Source organism: Nyctereutes procyonoides, unplaced genomic scaffold (assembly GCF_905146905.1).
Source record: "Nyctereutes procyonoides isolate TBG_1078 unplaced genomic scaffold, NYPRO_anot_genome, whole genome shotgun sequence".
NCBI lineage: Eukaryota > Metazoa > Chordata > Mammalia > Carnivora > Canidae > Nyctereutes > Nyctereutes procyonoides.
This window is the reverse complement of record NW_026575131.1, coordinates 37,341,433-37,354,759: the sequence shown is the minus strand read 5'-3', so window position 1 is coordinate 37,354,759 and position 13,327 is coordinate 37,341,433. Positions and strand designations below refer to the sequence as shown.

The 13,327-nt window shown below is 40.4% G+C and overlaps 1 protein-coding gene across 25 annotated transcripts in view; it reads right to left on the bottom strand.

The window, feature by feature from the left end:
* The window catches only part of PBRM1 (polybromo 1), a 115,811-nt gene that overhangs the window by 13,430 nt on the left and 89,054 nt on the right, over window positions 1–13,327 (bottom strand). For all 25 annotated transcript variants that reach the window (XM_055343385.1, XM_055343386.1, XM_055343387.1 and 22 more), the window contains 4 exons: window positions 13,150–13,307; window positions 4,663–4,846; window positions 3,097–3,307; window positions 2,205–2,406 (listed from right to left, as the gene is read on the bottom strand). In XM_055343385.1, the coding sequence (XP_055199360.1) occupies window positions 2,205–2,406; window positions 3,097–3,307; window positions 4,663–4,846; window positions 13,150–13,307 (755 nt within the window). The remainder of the gene's footprint in view (window positions 1–2,204; window positions 2,407–3,096; window positions 3,308–4,662; window positions 4,847–13,149; window positions 13,308–13,327) is intronic.

The window sequence follows — 13,327 nt, the reverse complement described above, 5'->3', positions numbered from 1 at the left end:
AAGAATCAAGAAGCAACAGCTCCAGTCCTCCGTTAGTGTATAAGAATGTGCAAGTCAAGCAAGTCAAAGCTTCTAGGCTGCGACAGAGTTGCCTGCATAGGCTAGTCATCACTAACACTGTCCCAGTTTACAGATCCTCTGTACAATGAGTGTGAGGGACAAAGGCCATTTGAACAACCCATTTCCTTGTGCTAGCAGTAAAAAAAAAAAAAAAAAAAAAAAGAATGACCTAGACCCCCACGTTAAATTCTAGCATTTTCCTTACACAAATGACAGTAAAATGGGAGAGCAAAAAAAATGAAGTTGAAAAAAGAAAAATTCAGGCCTGGGCATCAAATACTGGACTGGCTACCTGTTAGCTCCTTCTGGGAAGAGCCCAACAGGCTGTACTGGAAAAGAGAATTGTTAAATGAAGCCAGCCAAACTCCAAACTTTGGGTTTTGAATTCAAACCCAAATTGGGTTTGTCAAAACAACAAAAGTTCAGATTTTATGTATCAGGCAGACACTGCTGAGTCATACACAACTCATTCTCACTCAATTTTCCCTAAATTTCAGACTCCCTTTTGAATTTGGGAGATTTTCCTAAAAGTCCTCATTTCTCTTCTCTTCAGCCCTGTTCCAGTGTTTTTACTTTTACACTACATCCAGACACATTTGTCTCTCTTGTTCACGCTTTAAATAACCAGCCACACAGTATGGGCTTCATTTACCCTAGACTGGGCTTTACACCCATGTGAGCTTCATTTCCAATCCTCTTCCAATGGAGTGATATATTTGGTCTTAACTTTCACTAAGGTCAGAAATATCAAAGTTCTCCAAGGTTCAAGGTCCCCCCCCCAAGTGTGAGGTTCTTATGGAACTGATTAGGGTTTCTTAAAGACTATTCTGCAAATTATTTGTTCTTTACAATATTAAAAGGTATTATATGAATACATGGTCAAGGTTCAGAAAATGCCAGGTGAAAAAAAACAGGTGTTTCCTGTAGGTCTTAAAGACTTTAATATGGGAATATGCACTGTAAGTTTTCAAGAGCGAAAGAGTTTGGAGTAGTTTTCTTTTCTTTCTTTCTTTCTTTTTTTTTTTTTTTGGAGTAGTTTTCAAACTGGTTTTGCCAGAAAGGTTTTTCTGGCTGAACATCTTATAGGATTAGGATTCTGCAGAAAATCTTTGGGGAAACCTGTCAGATAATTTTATAATTATCAATCCATTGCTATAAATGAAAGGAGCAAAATCTTTTTTTTTTTTAATTTCTTTGGAAACACTACAAACTTTAATGAGGGAGGCAGCCTTAACAATTTATTTCTTTATGTTTACTAGAAAATAATGGGTTTAGACCCGGCCAAGAAGAGTAATGGTTGACCATAGTGGTGAACCACTGAGAGAGAGCTCTAAACTGGCAAAATGAACCATTATACATAATTCCAAATGGAAAAATATAGCTCCAAAGGCAAGAGTCCTGCCTAAGCTAATGTTCATTACTCATTTAATGTTCATTACTCATTTCTTTATTAAAGGCATGCCTGACATTAAAAAAAACAACTAAATAACCCCTTGCCCAAATCTCTTTCAAGTACTTGTCCCTAAAGGCTGAGAACCACCAAATCCTTAAATGATAGCTCATGGACCAAAATTATAGAGTAAAAGGAAAATGAAGGTGGTTGAGCTTTATCAGAGACCTTAAGTGCCTTGAAAGTAGCTATGAATGCAAACATAGCATAGGCCAGAACTGGCCTAGGAAACCAAGCGCTTTCAGCCAAGCCTCAGCCTGGAGCTCAAACATGTGGCTTATCAAGAGCCCTAATAGATCCTGCTTTTGAAAGCTTCCTTTCAGATGAATTTTAACCATAATTCTAATTTAACATCCTTGTACAATCATTCCCCACCTCAACACATGTGTGCTCGCTTACAGAACTCAATGAAGGAAGAAAACCATGCAATTTTTAACAGCAAAATAGTTGAGGAATTTTTTGGGAAAAAACAAAAACCCACCAGGATCAAAGGCCAAGTCAGGGGCAGTGCTTGCTCAGTCACGACAAGGCTGGCATTTAAATTGCTGGATGGGAGCCATTCGAGACAGTCCCCAACACAAAGTTTATGTGCAAGTGGTCAGAACAGGAAAGTAAAACCTGTTTACGCACGTGCATACCTGAAAAGACCCCCTTGCTTAGAAAGCTGAGATAGCTGCACCTAGTCTTTATTTACCTTCATATTCTGCTTTCTTGGCTGTTTCAAGGTTTCTCCATTCTGTCCCCACCAGTCGGCTGAGCTCCCCGAAAGAGTAGTCTGGATGCTGGGCCTTAATCACAGCTCTCATTTCACTGCTGAACAGGATGTAGCCACTCATGTTGATTTTCCGTTTGGAGCCTTCCTTCTTTGCACTGCCTTTGGCAGACTTCGGGGTAGACTGTAAGACAGAGAGCTCTTATAGTGCATCAGAACATCGTATCTGGTTAACTGCTCAAGGTTTCTGGAAGCCAGGAACATGTGATTCAATAGTTACTGTTTTGCAGACACGTTTAATTTATAGCTGGCCATATCCTTGGTCAGAACAGCTCATCCTTGCCGCTTACCATATAATAAATAAATGAAAGTTTCACTGGATTCCATGACTATAATCCATAATGGTGACCTCACAATTCTGTCTTGAGAAAATTCTGAATGAGAAAAAAAATGCCAACAGGGATCACCTACACCCAGATGAAGGTCTAAAGAGCGACTGGAAAGATATGGGCAGTAAAAGCTAGAATAATAGGGTGATGCCACTCTTCACTGTTTTTCCTTTAATATAGGGCAGGGAGAGCTTTCTAACTAAACATGCCATTAAAAATAGCTATCTGTGCACATTTAAAAAAACATGAAATTTAAAATTCTCAGTGGCATCAAGAAAGAAGGAAAGAAAGAAAGAAGAAGAAAGAAAGAAAGAAAGAAAGAAAGAAAGAAAGAAAGAAAGAAAGAAAGAAAAAAATCTGTTCTTTCCTGCAGAATTCCAGGCTGAAGCTCACATGTGTGAGCTGGATGTCTCCTTCCCTTGGCTTGAGTGTGGTATGAACCAAAATTGAGAATAAAACAAGTAACAGGAACTTGTCACTGTCACCTGTGGGGGTGTGTAGGGCATGAGATCCAGCTCACTGGCAAGGGGGGTCTGAAGTTGAGGTAGAGAAGGAGGCTCAATGACCTCACTATCCTCTTCTCCCATCTCTTCAATATCATCATCTCCACCTTCTAACTCAGCAAATTTTGCTTCTAGCAACTGGATCTTCTTCTCCAACAAAGGTGAGGGCTCTTTCTGAGGAACAATTGGTTTTCTGAAAGAAGTGAAAAAAAAAAAAATCACCAAACACCACTCCAGGATTGATCAGAAAGCAATGCTCTGCCTCCCTCTCTCTCTCTCTCTCTATATATATATATTTAAAGATTTTATTTATTCATTCATAGAAACAGAGAGAGAGAGAGGGAGGCAGAGACACAGGCAGAGAGAGAAGCAGGCTCCTTTATTTATTTATTTATTTATTTATTTATTTATTTATTTATTTATTTATTTATTTATTTAAAAGATTTTATTTATTCATTCACAGAGACAGAGAGAGAGAGAGGGAGGCAGAGACACAGGCAGAGGGAGAAGCAGGCTCCACACAGGGAGCCTGATGTGGGACTCGATCCCGCATCTCCAGGATCAGGCCCTGGGCTGTAGGCGGTGCTAAACCGCTGGGCCATCAGGGCTACCCTCTGCCTCAATATTTAGAAAAGACTTCCTGGGGCACCTGGGTGGCTCATTGGTTAAGTGTCTTGACTCTTGGATTCGGCTCAGATCATGATTTCATGGGATCGAGCCCTGCACTGGGCTCTGTGCTTAGCGAAGAGTCTGCTTGTTGCTTTCTCTCTGTTCTTACCCGCCCCCCCTCCATCTCTCTCTCTCTCTCTCTCTCTCTCTCTCTCTCTCTCTCTCTCTCGAATAGGTAAATAAAATCTTAAAAAAAGGAAAAGACTGGGGCATCTGGGTGGCTCAGCAGTTAAGCGTCTGCCTTTGGCTCAGGGCGTGATCCTGGAGTCCCGGGATCAAGTCCCATGTCAGGCTCCCTGCATGGGGCCTGCTTCTCCCTCTGCCTATGTCTCTGCCTCTCTTGCTCTGTGTATCTTATGAATAAATAAAAATCTTAAAGAAAAAAAAAGAAAAAAAAGGAAAGACTTCCTGCAATCTGCAACGTACACTCCTTAAGTCAGCAAAGGAAAGACCTTCAATGTCTATTTATAAAGTCACACATACTATGGATGCTAGTTTTTAAAGGATTGTGTTGAATATCCACAAACGTACTAGATCCAAAGTTTGGATCTAGTTGCCTATATAGTATAGCGAAAAGAATTTTCATACTATGGAACTAGGCAACATTTTAATAGGCTAAAAATGAGAACCAAGGATTTCTGCCTCCATTTTATAATTACCGGAGTCTACAACAAGGGCAGTTACCACATATCAGCAGATTATGAGGATTTTCCTTTAATTTCTAGCTGAATTATTATTATTTTCTATTTGAAACATATACTGCTCTGGTTTTAGACTTAACAAGAAAAACAAAAAACCACTATGATCTATACTATTTTGATATAAGTTTTCCTATTAAAAGCTGATGTGCTCTTTCCTCTTTAGTTTTTAAAACTTTACCTGAAGTAATAAATCTCATCATCTACCACTTTGGCAGAGAGTGAAAACCTCTTCAGTCCCTTGAATTTCTTCATCTGTTTGTCACTCTCGTTGTAGCGGCTCTCACAAAGTAGAATGTCATTTTCTGGTATTTCAGTTGGTCTGCAGGAGAGGAAGTCCTTGAATGACAACACAGCACACTTTCCTGGAAGGCAAATTGGAGGGAAATTAAAGGAGTAAACTGTGGCTATAGCTAACAATTATTTTAATATTTTATTTTATTTATTATTTATTCATTCATGAGAGACACAGAGAGAGAGAGGCAGAAACATAGGCAGAGAGAGAAGGAGGCTCCCTGTAGGAGCTTGATGGAGGACTTGATCCCAGGACCCCAGGATTATGACTTGAGCCAAAGGCAGATGCTCAACCACTGAGCCACCCAGGTGCCCCTAAATTTTTATTATTTTTGAATGAATACATTCATATGGCTCAAAAGTCAGAAGATTTAAAAGGTATACACAGACCTAAGGATAGAAGTGTAAATCAACAGAATAGAATTATGTCTAGGTATGAATCCGCACAATTGGGTTTTTATAAGCAATTGATTTTTGACAAAGTTGCCAAGAAATATGTGTAAATCATATCTCTGGTAAAAGTCTGTTATCTAGAACATACAAAGAACTCCTACAGCTCAACAATAACCAGACAAACAACCCAATTAAAAGATCCTTTCAGGCAAAGGATCTGAATAGACATTTCCTGAAAGACATACAGACAATAAGCACACTGAAAAAGTGCTCAACATCATTGTTAGGGAAGTGCAAATTGAAACCACAATGAGATACCATTTCACACCCATTAAGATGGCTATTACGTTAAAAAAACAAACCAGAAAATAACACGTATGGGCAAGGATATGGAGAAATTGGAAACTTTATCCATTGTTGGTAGGAATGTAAAATGCTTTAACTGCTGTGGAAAACATCCTGGCAGTTTCTCAAAAAGTTAAACAGATTGCTATATAATCCAGCAATTCTATCTCTAGGTAAATATCTAAAAGAACTGAAAACAGGAACTCAATTAGACACTCATATGCCAATGTTCCCAGCAACTTTATTCACAATAGTCAAAAGGCAGAAACCAAATGGCCATCAACAGATGAATCAATAAACAAAATGATGTATATACATACAATGAAAATTATTTAGTCTTGAAAGGGAAAAAAATTCTGATACGTGCTACACTTTGGATGAACCTTGAGAACAGTATGCTAAAATGAAATAAGCCAGACACAAAAGGACAACTGACATGATTTCACTTACGTGAATTACCTAGAATAGGCAAAATTCATAGAGACAGAAAGCAGAACAGATATTACCAGGTGCTGAGAGAAATGGGTAGTTACTACTTGTTGGGTACAGAGTTTCTTTCCAGAAGATGAAAAATTCTAGAAATGAACAGTAGTCATGGTTGCACAATATTGTTAAGGGACTTAGTTAACATCATTGAATTGTACAATTACAAATGGTTAAAATGCTACATGTTTTGTATTTTTTTTTAAAGATTTATTTATTCATGAGAGACAGAGAGAGAGAGGCAGAGACACAGGCAGAGGGAGAAGCAGGCTCCAAGCCGGGAGCCCGACATGGGACTCGATCCTGGGTCTCCAGGACCACGCCCTGGGCTGAAGGCAGCGCTAAACCGCTGCGCCACCCAGGGTTCCCTAAACACTTTAAATTTTTCTATAGAAACAAGTTAATTAGGGACTCCTGCATGGCTCAGGGGTTGAATGTCTGCCTTCAGCTCAGGGCATGATCCCGTGGTCCTGGGATCTCTGCCTGTGTCTCTGTCTCTCTCTCTGCCTGTGTCTCTGTCTCTCTCTCTGTCTCTCATGAATAATAAAAATCTTAAAAAAGAAAAAGAAACAAGTTAATTAAAAATAAAATCTGCCTCCTTGCATTTGAAAATCAATATAAAATATAACAAAAACACTTTTTCTTTCTTAGGGGGTGGGTACTAAAATGCATGAGCTGGGCTGAAATCCCGTTTTGTGACCACTAGATGCATTTCCTTTTGCGGTTTATCTCAAGATGAAGTAACATCTCACTGTATGGCTAGTGTCCTGCTGGATAATATTTGCACTCTTCACAGTGTTCCTGCTGCCTGTAAACCAACAATCTACACACCAGTACAGAAGCAAAAGCCAAGACGACCTAGGTGTTAGTTTTGGCCAATGTACTGGACATGAACTTTACTTTTCTGACAATGACAGCATCTTTCACACAGGGTCACAGTGAAAAATAAAAGAGATCCTGGATATGTAGTTTATAAATTACAGAGTGCAATTCTAATAGGTGTCTATAAAAAGAAATTACTCCAAATGATGTTGGTGAAAATAGTGAAGCAGAGAGATTCAAGGGCCATTCCCTCATAGAAACATGGGGAAAAGCCAGCAAAATCTGTCAAAACATTACTGGAACTCTGGAAAACAGCCAAACGTTTAAAACTACGTGAATCTTTAATCAAGAAAAAAAGTGAGAGGTAGCCTGCAGGAGAGCATTTCAGCTTACTCTTGCCCCATTTGTCCACGCTTGTCTGGCTCAGCAGTCATGAAGATGGCAGTCTGCACTCCTAGTGTGAGGGAGCACTTCTGGTGCTGGAGGGAGCTGAGCAGTCCTTGTTCTCAAAGAATAGTGGTTGCCTGTGTTTTTTTTTTTTTTTTTTTTTTAAAGATTTTATTTATTTATTCACAAGAGACACACAGAGAGAGAGGCAGAGGGAGAAGCAGGCTCCATGCAGGGAACCTGATGTGGGACTCGATCCTGGGTCCCCGGGATCACACCCTGGGGCAAAGGCAGGTGCTAAACCACTGAGTCACTGGGGCTGCCCACTGAGCCACCGGGGCTGCCCTGGTTGCCTGTTTTGACCAACATGGGTGGCTTCCTGAGGTACTAATGGAAAGGGTCTGCCTTTATTTCACCTAACTTGGAATCCTCTCACATCAGAGAAGTGGCTATGGTACTTCTGCTGAAAGTACCTGAAGGCAAATGAACCAGATGCTGCCAGATGAAGCAAATGGTACAAATGTGAAAAAGCCTGGCAAAAAAAACCTGGGCTGTGAGATGCTTTGGGGAATGAGTTTTTGGTTTTCTTTTCTCCCAACATGGAGCCCGAAGCAGGGCTCGATCCCAGGATCCCGGGAGTATGACCCAAGCCAAAGGCAGATGTTTAACCCACTGAGCCACCCAGGTGCCCTGGGAATAAGAGTTTTGAAAAGCTTCAAAACATTCTGGGGAATCCAGAGAGTCATGCACACGCCACAGGCAGGGTACATTCTCAGAAAAGACCTGAAAGCCCTAAACTCTTACCTCTGGTTGACAGTAAAGCCCTGTGCAAGCAGGAAGTAAAGGCAAAGGCAGAGTTGTAAACTTCCAGGCTGAGTGATGAAGGTATGCTCCAACACAGACACAGCCTCTAGCTGCAAAGACTGGGATTTTGTTGTTGTCACTGATCCAAGTATTTAAGAAAATCCTTATTAAGTCACTAGCTGACCACTAGGCTAACAGAACAGAGACTTCAGTGACCACACAAAACAGCAAACAGAGTTTAAAAAACTAGTTTAGAAACATCACAGGGAGCCTGGGTGGCTCAGTCAGTTAAGTATCTTGCTTTCAGCTCAGGTCATGATCCCAGGGTCCTGGGATCAAGTCCATGTTAGGCTCCCTGCTCAGCGGGGAGCCTGCTTCTTCCTCTCCCTTTGCCCCTCCCTAGCTTGTGCTCTCTCTCTCTCTCAAATAAAATAAAATCTTATTTAAAAAAAGAAAAAAACATTAAAAAAGCAACTACGACCCACAATAAGCAGTAACAATGAAACCTGAAGAAAGGGGATGATCCAATTTCCAGAGGTATAATATTATGATATTCAAAATATCCAGTTTTCATAAGAAATTATGAGGCCATGCAAAGAAACAATGGTCCATTCACAGGATAAAAGAAATGAACAGAAACTGTCCCAGAGAAAGCTGACATTGGACCTATGAGACACACACTTTGAATCAACTGTCTTAAATATGCTCAGAGAATTAAAGCAAACCATGGACAAAGAAATAAAGGAAATCAGAATGCTGACTCACCACACAGAGATCATCAAGAAGGAGACAGGAATTGGAGAGCCTAAATAGAAATGCGGGAGCTGAAGGGTGCATGGGTGGCTCAGTAGGTTAAGCTCCTGCCTTTGGTCAGGTCATGATCTTGGAGTCATGGAACTGAGCCCTGAATTGGGCTCCCTGCTCAGTGAGGAATCTGCTTCTCCCTTTCTCTCTGCTCCCCCCTTGTGCTTTTTTTCTTGGATAAATAAAATCTTAAAAAAAAAAAAAGAAACACTGGAGCTGAAAAGTACAACAAAGTACTTTTTGAAAAGTACACATGAAAAATTCATTACAGGATTAAAAAAAAAAAAAGATTTATTTGAGGGCAGCCTGGGTGGCTCAGCGGTTTAGAGCAGACTTCTGCCTGGGGTGTGATCTTGGAGACCAGGGATCAAGTTCCATGTTGGGCTCCCTGCTTCTCTGCTTCTCCCTCTGCCTGTGTCTCTGCCTCTCTCTCTCTCTCCCCCTCTGTGTCTCTCATTAATAAATTTAAAGAATCTTAAAAAAATATTTATTTGAGAGAAAAGAGAGAACACAGAGGGAGAGTGAGAAGGAGAAGCAAACTCCCCATTGAGCAGAGAGCCCGATACAGGGCACGATCCCTGGACCCCAAGACCATGACCCAAGGTGAAGGCAGATGCTCAACCGACTGAGTCACCCAGGTGCCCTTCATTAGAGTATTTGAACAGGCAGAAGAACCTGTGAACTGGAAGATAGGCCAACTGAAATGATCAGTCTGAGGAACAGAAAGAAGAAAGACCAGGAGCAGTCTATGAGACTGTGACACACCATAAAGCACATCAATGTAGGCCTAATGGGAATCTCAGAGGGAGGAGAGAGAGGGAAAGGAGAAGAAAGAATATGTGAAGACCAAAAACTCCCCCAATTTAATGGAAGGCATGAGAGAGAAAACTGTCAATGGAGAACTTTACACACAGCAAAAGTACCCTTCAAAAATGGAGACCAAAAAAAAAAAAAAAAAAACAAAAAACAACAACAAAAAAAAAACAAAAATGGAGACCAAGATACTTCTAGATAAACAAAAGACAAGGGAGTTTGTTGTTAGTTGACCTGGTCTACAAGAAATATTAAAGGAGGGGTGCCTAGGTGGCTCAGTGGTTGAACATCTGCCTTTGGCTCAGGTCATGATCCTGGGGTCCTGGAACTGAGTCCTGCATTGGGCTCCCTGCAGCAAGCCTGCTTCTTCTCCCTCTGCCTGTCTCTGTATCTCTCATGAATAAGTGAATAAAATCTTAAAAAAAAAAAAACAAAAAGAAATATTAAAGGGAAATCCTCAAGCTGAAATGAAAGGACATCAGATAATGACACCACACAAAGAAATAAAAAACACCAATAAAGATAACCACATATGTAAATATAAAAGCCAATATTGTATTTTGTTTTGAATTCTTTCTTCCCTCCTATATGATTTAATTATAAATTTATGTCAATAAATACATACAATATAAGATGTAATTTCTGACAATAACACAAATGAGGAGGGATGGTGCTGTAGAGGAGCAGAGTTTAATATACAATGGAAGCTAAGGTAGTATTGACTCAAACTAGATTGCCACAAATTTAAGATGTAATTCCCAGTGTAGTCACTAAGAAAAAAAGCAATAAATGATATGGTTACCTTAAAAAAGGAGACTTCAGTCTCACATTTACCATGCTCCCTTTTGAGTCTTCTGGCTGGGGGTAAGGTCTTAGGGAACTTTAGTCTGGATCATGAGTTAAAAGGAAGATACTCTCTGCTACAGAAACTCAAGAAGGACTTAGTAACTTCACTAGCCTTTGATCCCTCTCTCCCCAAGGTACACAAGGGTGCAAAGTGGAAAATGTGTTGAACTACCAGCCATTCAGGTATTTTTATCATATCCACTTCTGAAAAAATTTGAAGCACCAAAACAATGTAGGTAAACTTAGTGAATAAATAAAGTCTAAGTGTAAAACAGTTATTTCCTCTTGGCCATAAGCATGATGATGGTGGCTTCTTTATAACCATGTGGAATCAATATAAAGTTTGTACTTAGTAACCTTTTGGAAAACTATACCAAAAGATGGGAAGAGTAGTTGGTTTATAAGTAAGCTGCAAGACTAATTCGGGGCAAGAAGAAACGTAACAGCTGGGACACCTGGGTGGCTCAGCAGTTGGGCAGCTGCCTTTGGCCCAGGGCATGATCCCAGAGTGCCAGGATTGAGTCCTGCATCTGGCTCCCTGCACGGAGCCTGCTTCTTTCTGCCTGTGTCTCTGCTTTTCTCTCTGTCTCTCATGAATAAATAAATTAAATCTTAAAAACAAAACAAAACAAAACTGCTGAAAACAATGACAGCCTATGATGCATATAACTGTATCTGAGAAGCAGAGTGCATGGGAACACTCAGTAGGATGACTGAACAGAAACCCCAACACGAGCCCTGATCATTTCTGGATTACAGACAACATTACTAGGGTTAAGGGTCTGAAGGAAACTGTAAAAGTCTTTTAACTCCTTTCCATGCTTCCTACCTTATTCTTACATATTCTCCATACTCCAGCCACAGTGATTCCTCCAGTGCATATGATGGCTCACCACTGCCTCTCAACTCACAATCCCCACAGGACTTCCTATCTGCTCCAAACTCAATCTCAGCACACTCCAACAGACCTACCATGACTGTGCCCTGGGGTGGGCGGGGCTCATTTCCTGCCACACTCTCCTTCTTGCTCTGCCTGCTTCAGCCACCAGCTTTCTTACTGTGTCTCAAACATGCCCAGATACTATGCCTTAAGGGCTTTGCATTTTAGGTTTGCTGTGCCTAAAAAGAGTAAAATCTCAGATACAAGCATACCTTGGAACTATTGTAGGTTCAGTTCCAGATCACCTTAATAAAGTGAGTATCACAAGAAAGCAAGTCAAATGATTTTCTAGTTTCCCATTGTATATAAAAGTTTTGTTTATACTATTCTGTAGTCCAATGAGTGTGTAATAGCATTATGTCTAAAAAACAATGTACACACTACAATTAAAAAACACTATTGCTAAAAATTGCTAACCAGCATCTGAGCTTTCAGGGAGTTGTAACCTTTTTTTTAAAGTGAACTCTATATCCAAGGTGTGGCCGGAACTCAAAACCCGGAGATCAAAAGTCACATGCCCTACCGACTGAGCCAGGTAGGCGTCCTCATCTTTTTGCTGGTGGAGGGTCTTGCCTGGATGATGATGGCCAATGACTAATTGGGATGGTGATTGCTGAAGGTTGGGGTGGCTGTGGCAATTTCTTAAAGTAAGACAACTGTGAAGTCTGCAACATTGATTGACTCTTCCTTTCACAAATGATTTCTCTGTACCATGTGATGCTGATAGCATTTTACTCACAGTCGAACCTCTTTCAAAACTGGAAGTCAATTCTCACAAATCCTGATGGTGCTTTAACAACTAAGTTTACATGATATTTGAAATCTTTTGTTACCATTTTAGCGCTTTTGTTACCATTTTAACAATCTTCACAGCAACTTCACCATGAGTAGATTCCTTCTCAAGAAACCACTGCCATTGCTCATCCATAAGAAAAAACTCCTCCCTCATCCATTAAAGCTTTTTTTTTTTTTTTTAAGATTTTATTTATTTATTCATGAGATACACACAGGGAAAGAGAGAGGCAGGCAGACACACAGGCAGAGGAAGAAGCAGGCTCCTCACAGGGAGCCTGATGTGGGACTCAATCCCAGATCCTGGGATCAGGCCCTGAGCCAAAGGCAGATGCGCAACTGCTGAGCCACCCAGGCATCCCCATTAAAGTTTTATCATGATCGCAGCATCTCAAATATAACAGTAATAAAATCTGAAATATTGTGAGAATTACCAAAATGTGACAGAGACACAGAGTGAGCAAATGCTGTTGGAAAAATGGCACTGGCAGACTTTGCTTGACACAGGGTTGCCACAAACCTTCAATTTGTAAAAAAAAAAACAGCATCCATGAAGCGCAATAAAGCAAAGCACAATAAAACGAGGCATGGCTATCTATATTCAGATGGTTTTCTTCTTCGCTGTCTTCAGCGCTCTACTAATGTCACCTATCAGAAAGGATTTTGGTGACCACATTACCTAAAACAAGTTCTCCCTTCAACATTACTCTCCATCCTCTTCCTCTGCCTTATTCTCATTCAGAGCTCTCATTGCTACCTGATCTTCTATAGACTTAATTCATTTACTGACTCCCCAACCTATGCCCCATTGTTACGTCTCTAGGGGAGCAGACTCTGGTCTGTTTATCGCTGTATACCTAGTACCTAGAACAGTGCCTAACACAGGAATATTTAACCAATTGTTGTAGGATGAATGTGATTAAATGAAAAGGCATAAATACATACCCAGAATACATGTCATGGGGCAGGTTTCTTCCAGATTACTCAGAAATACTTCTTTTTTGTAGAACATTTTTGTGGGTTCATGTTCTGTCTCTTCTGGGTGAATGAAGATAGGGCCATAAAAATATGCAGCTCCATCTCGGACCCATACCTTTTCAATTCTTAGGGGGAAAAATGGAGA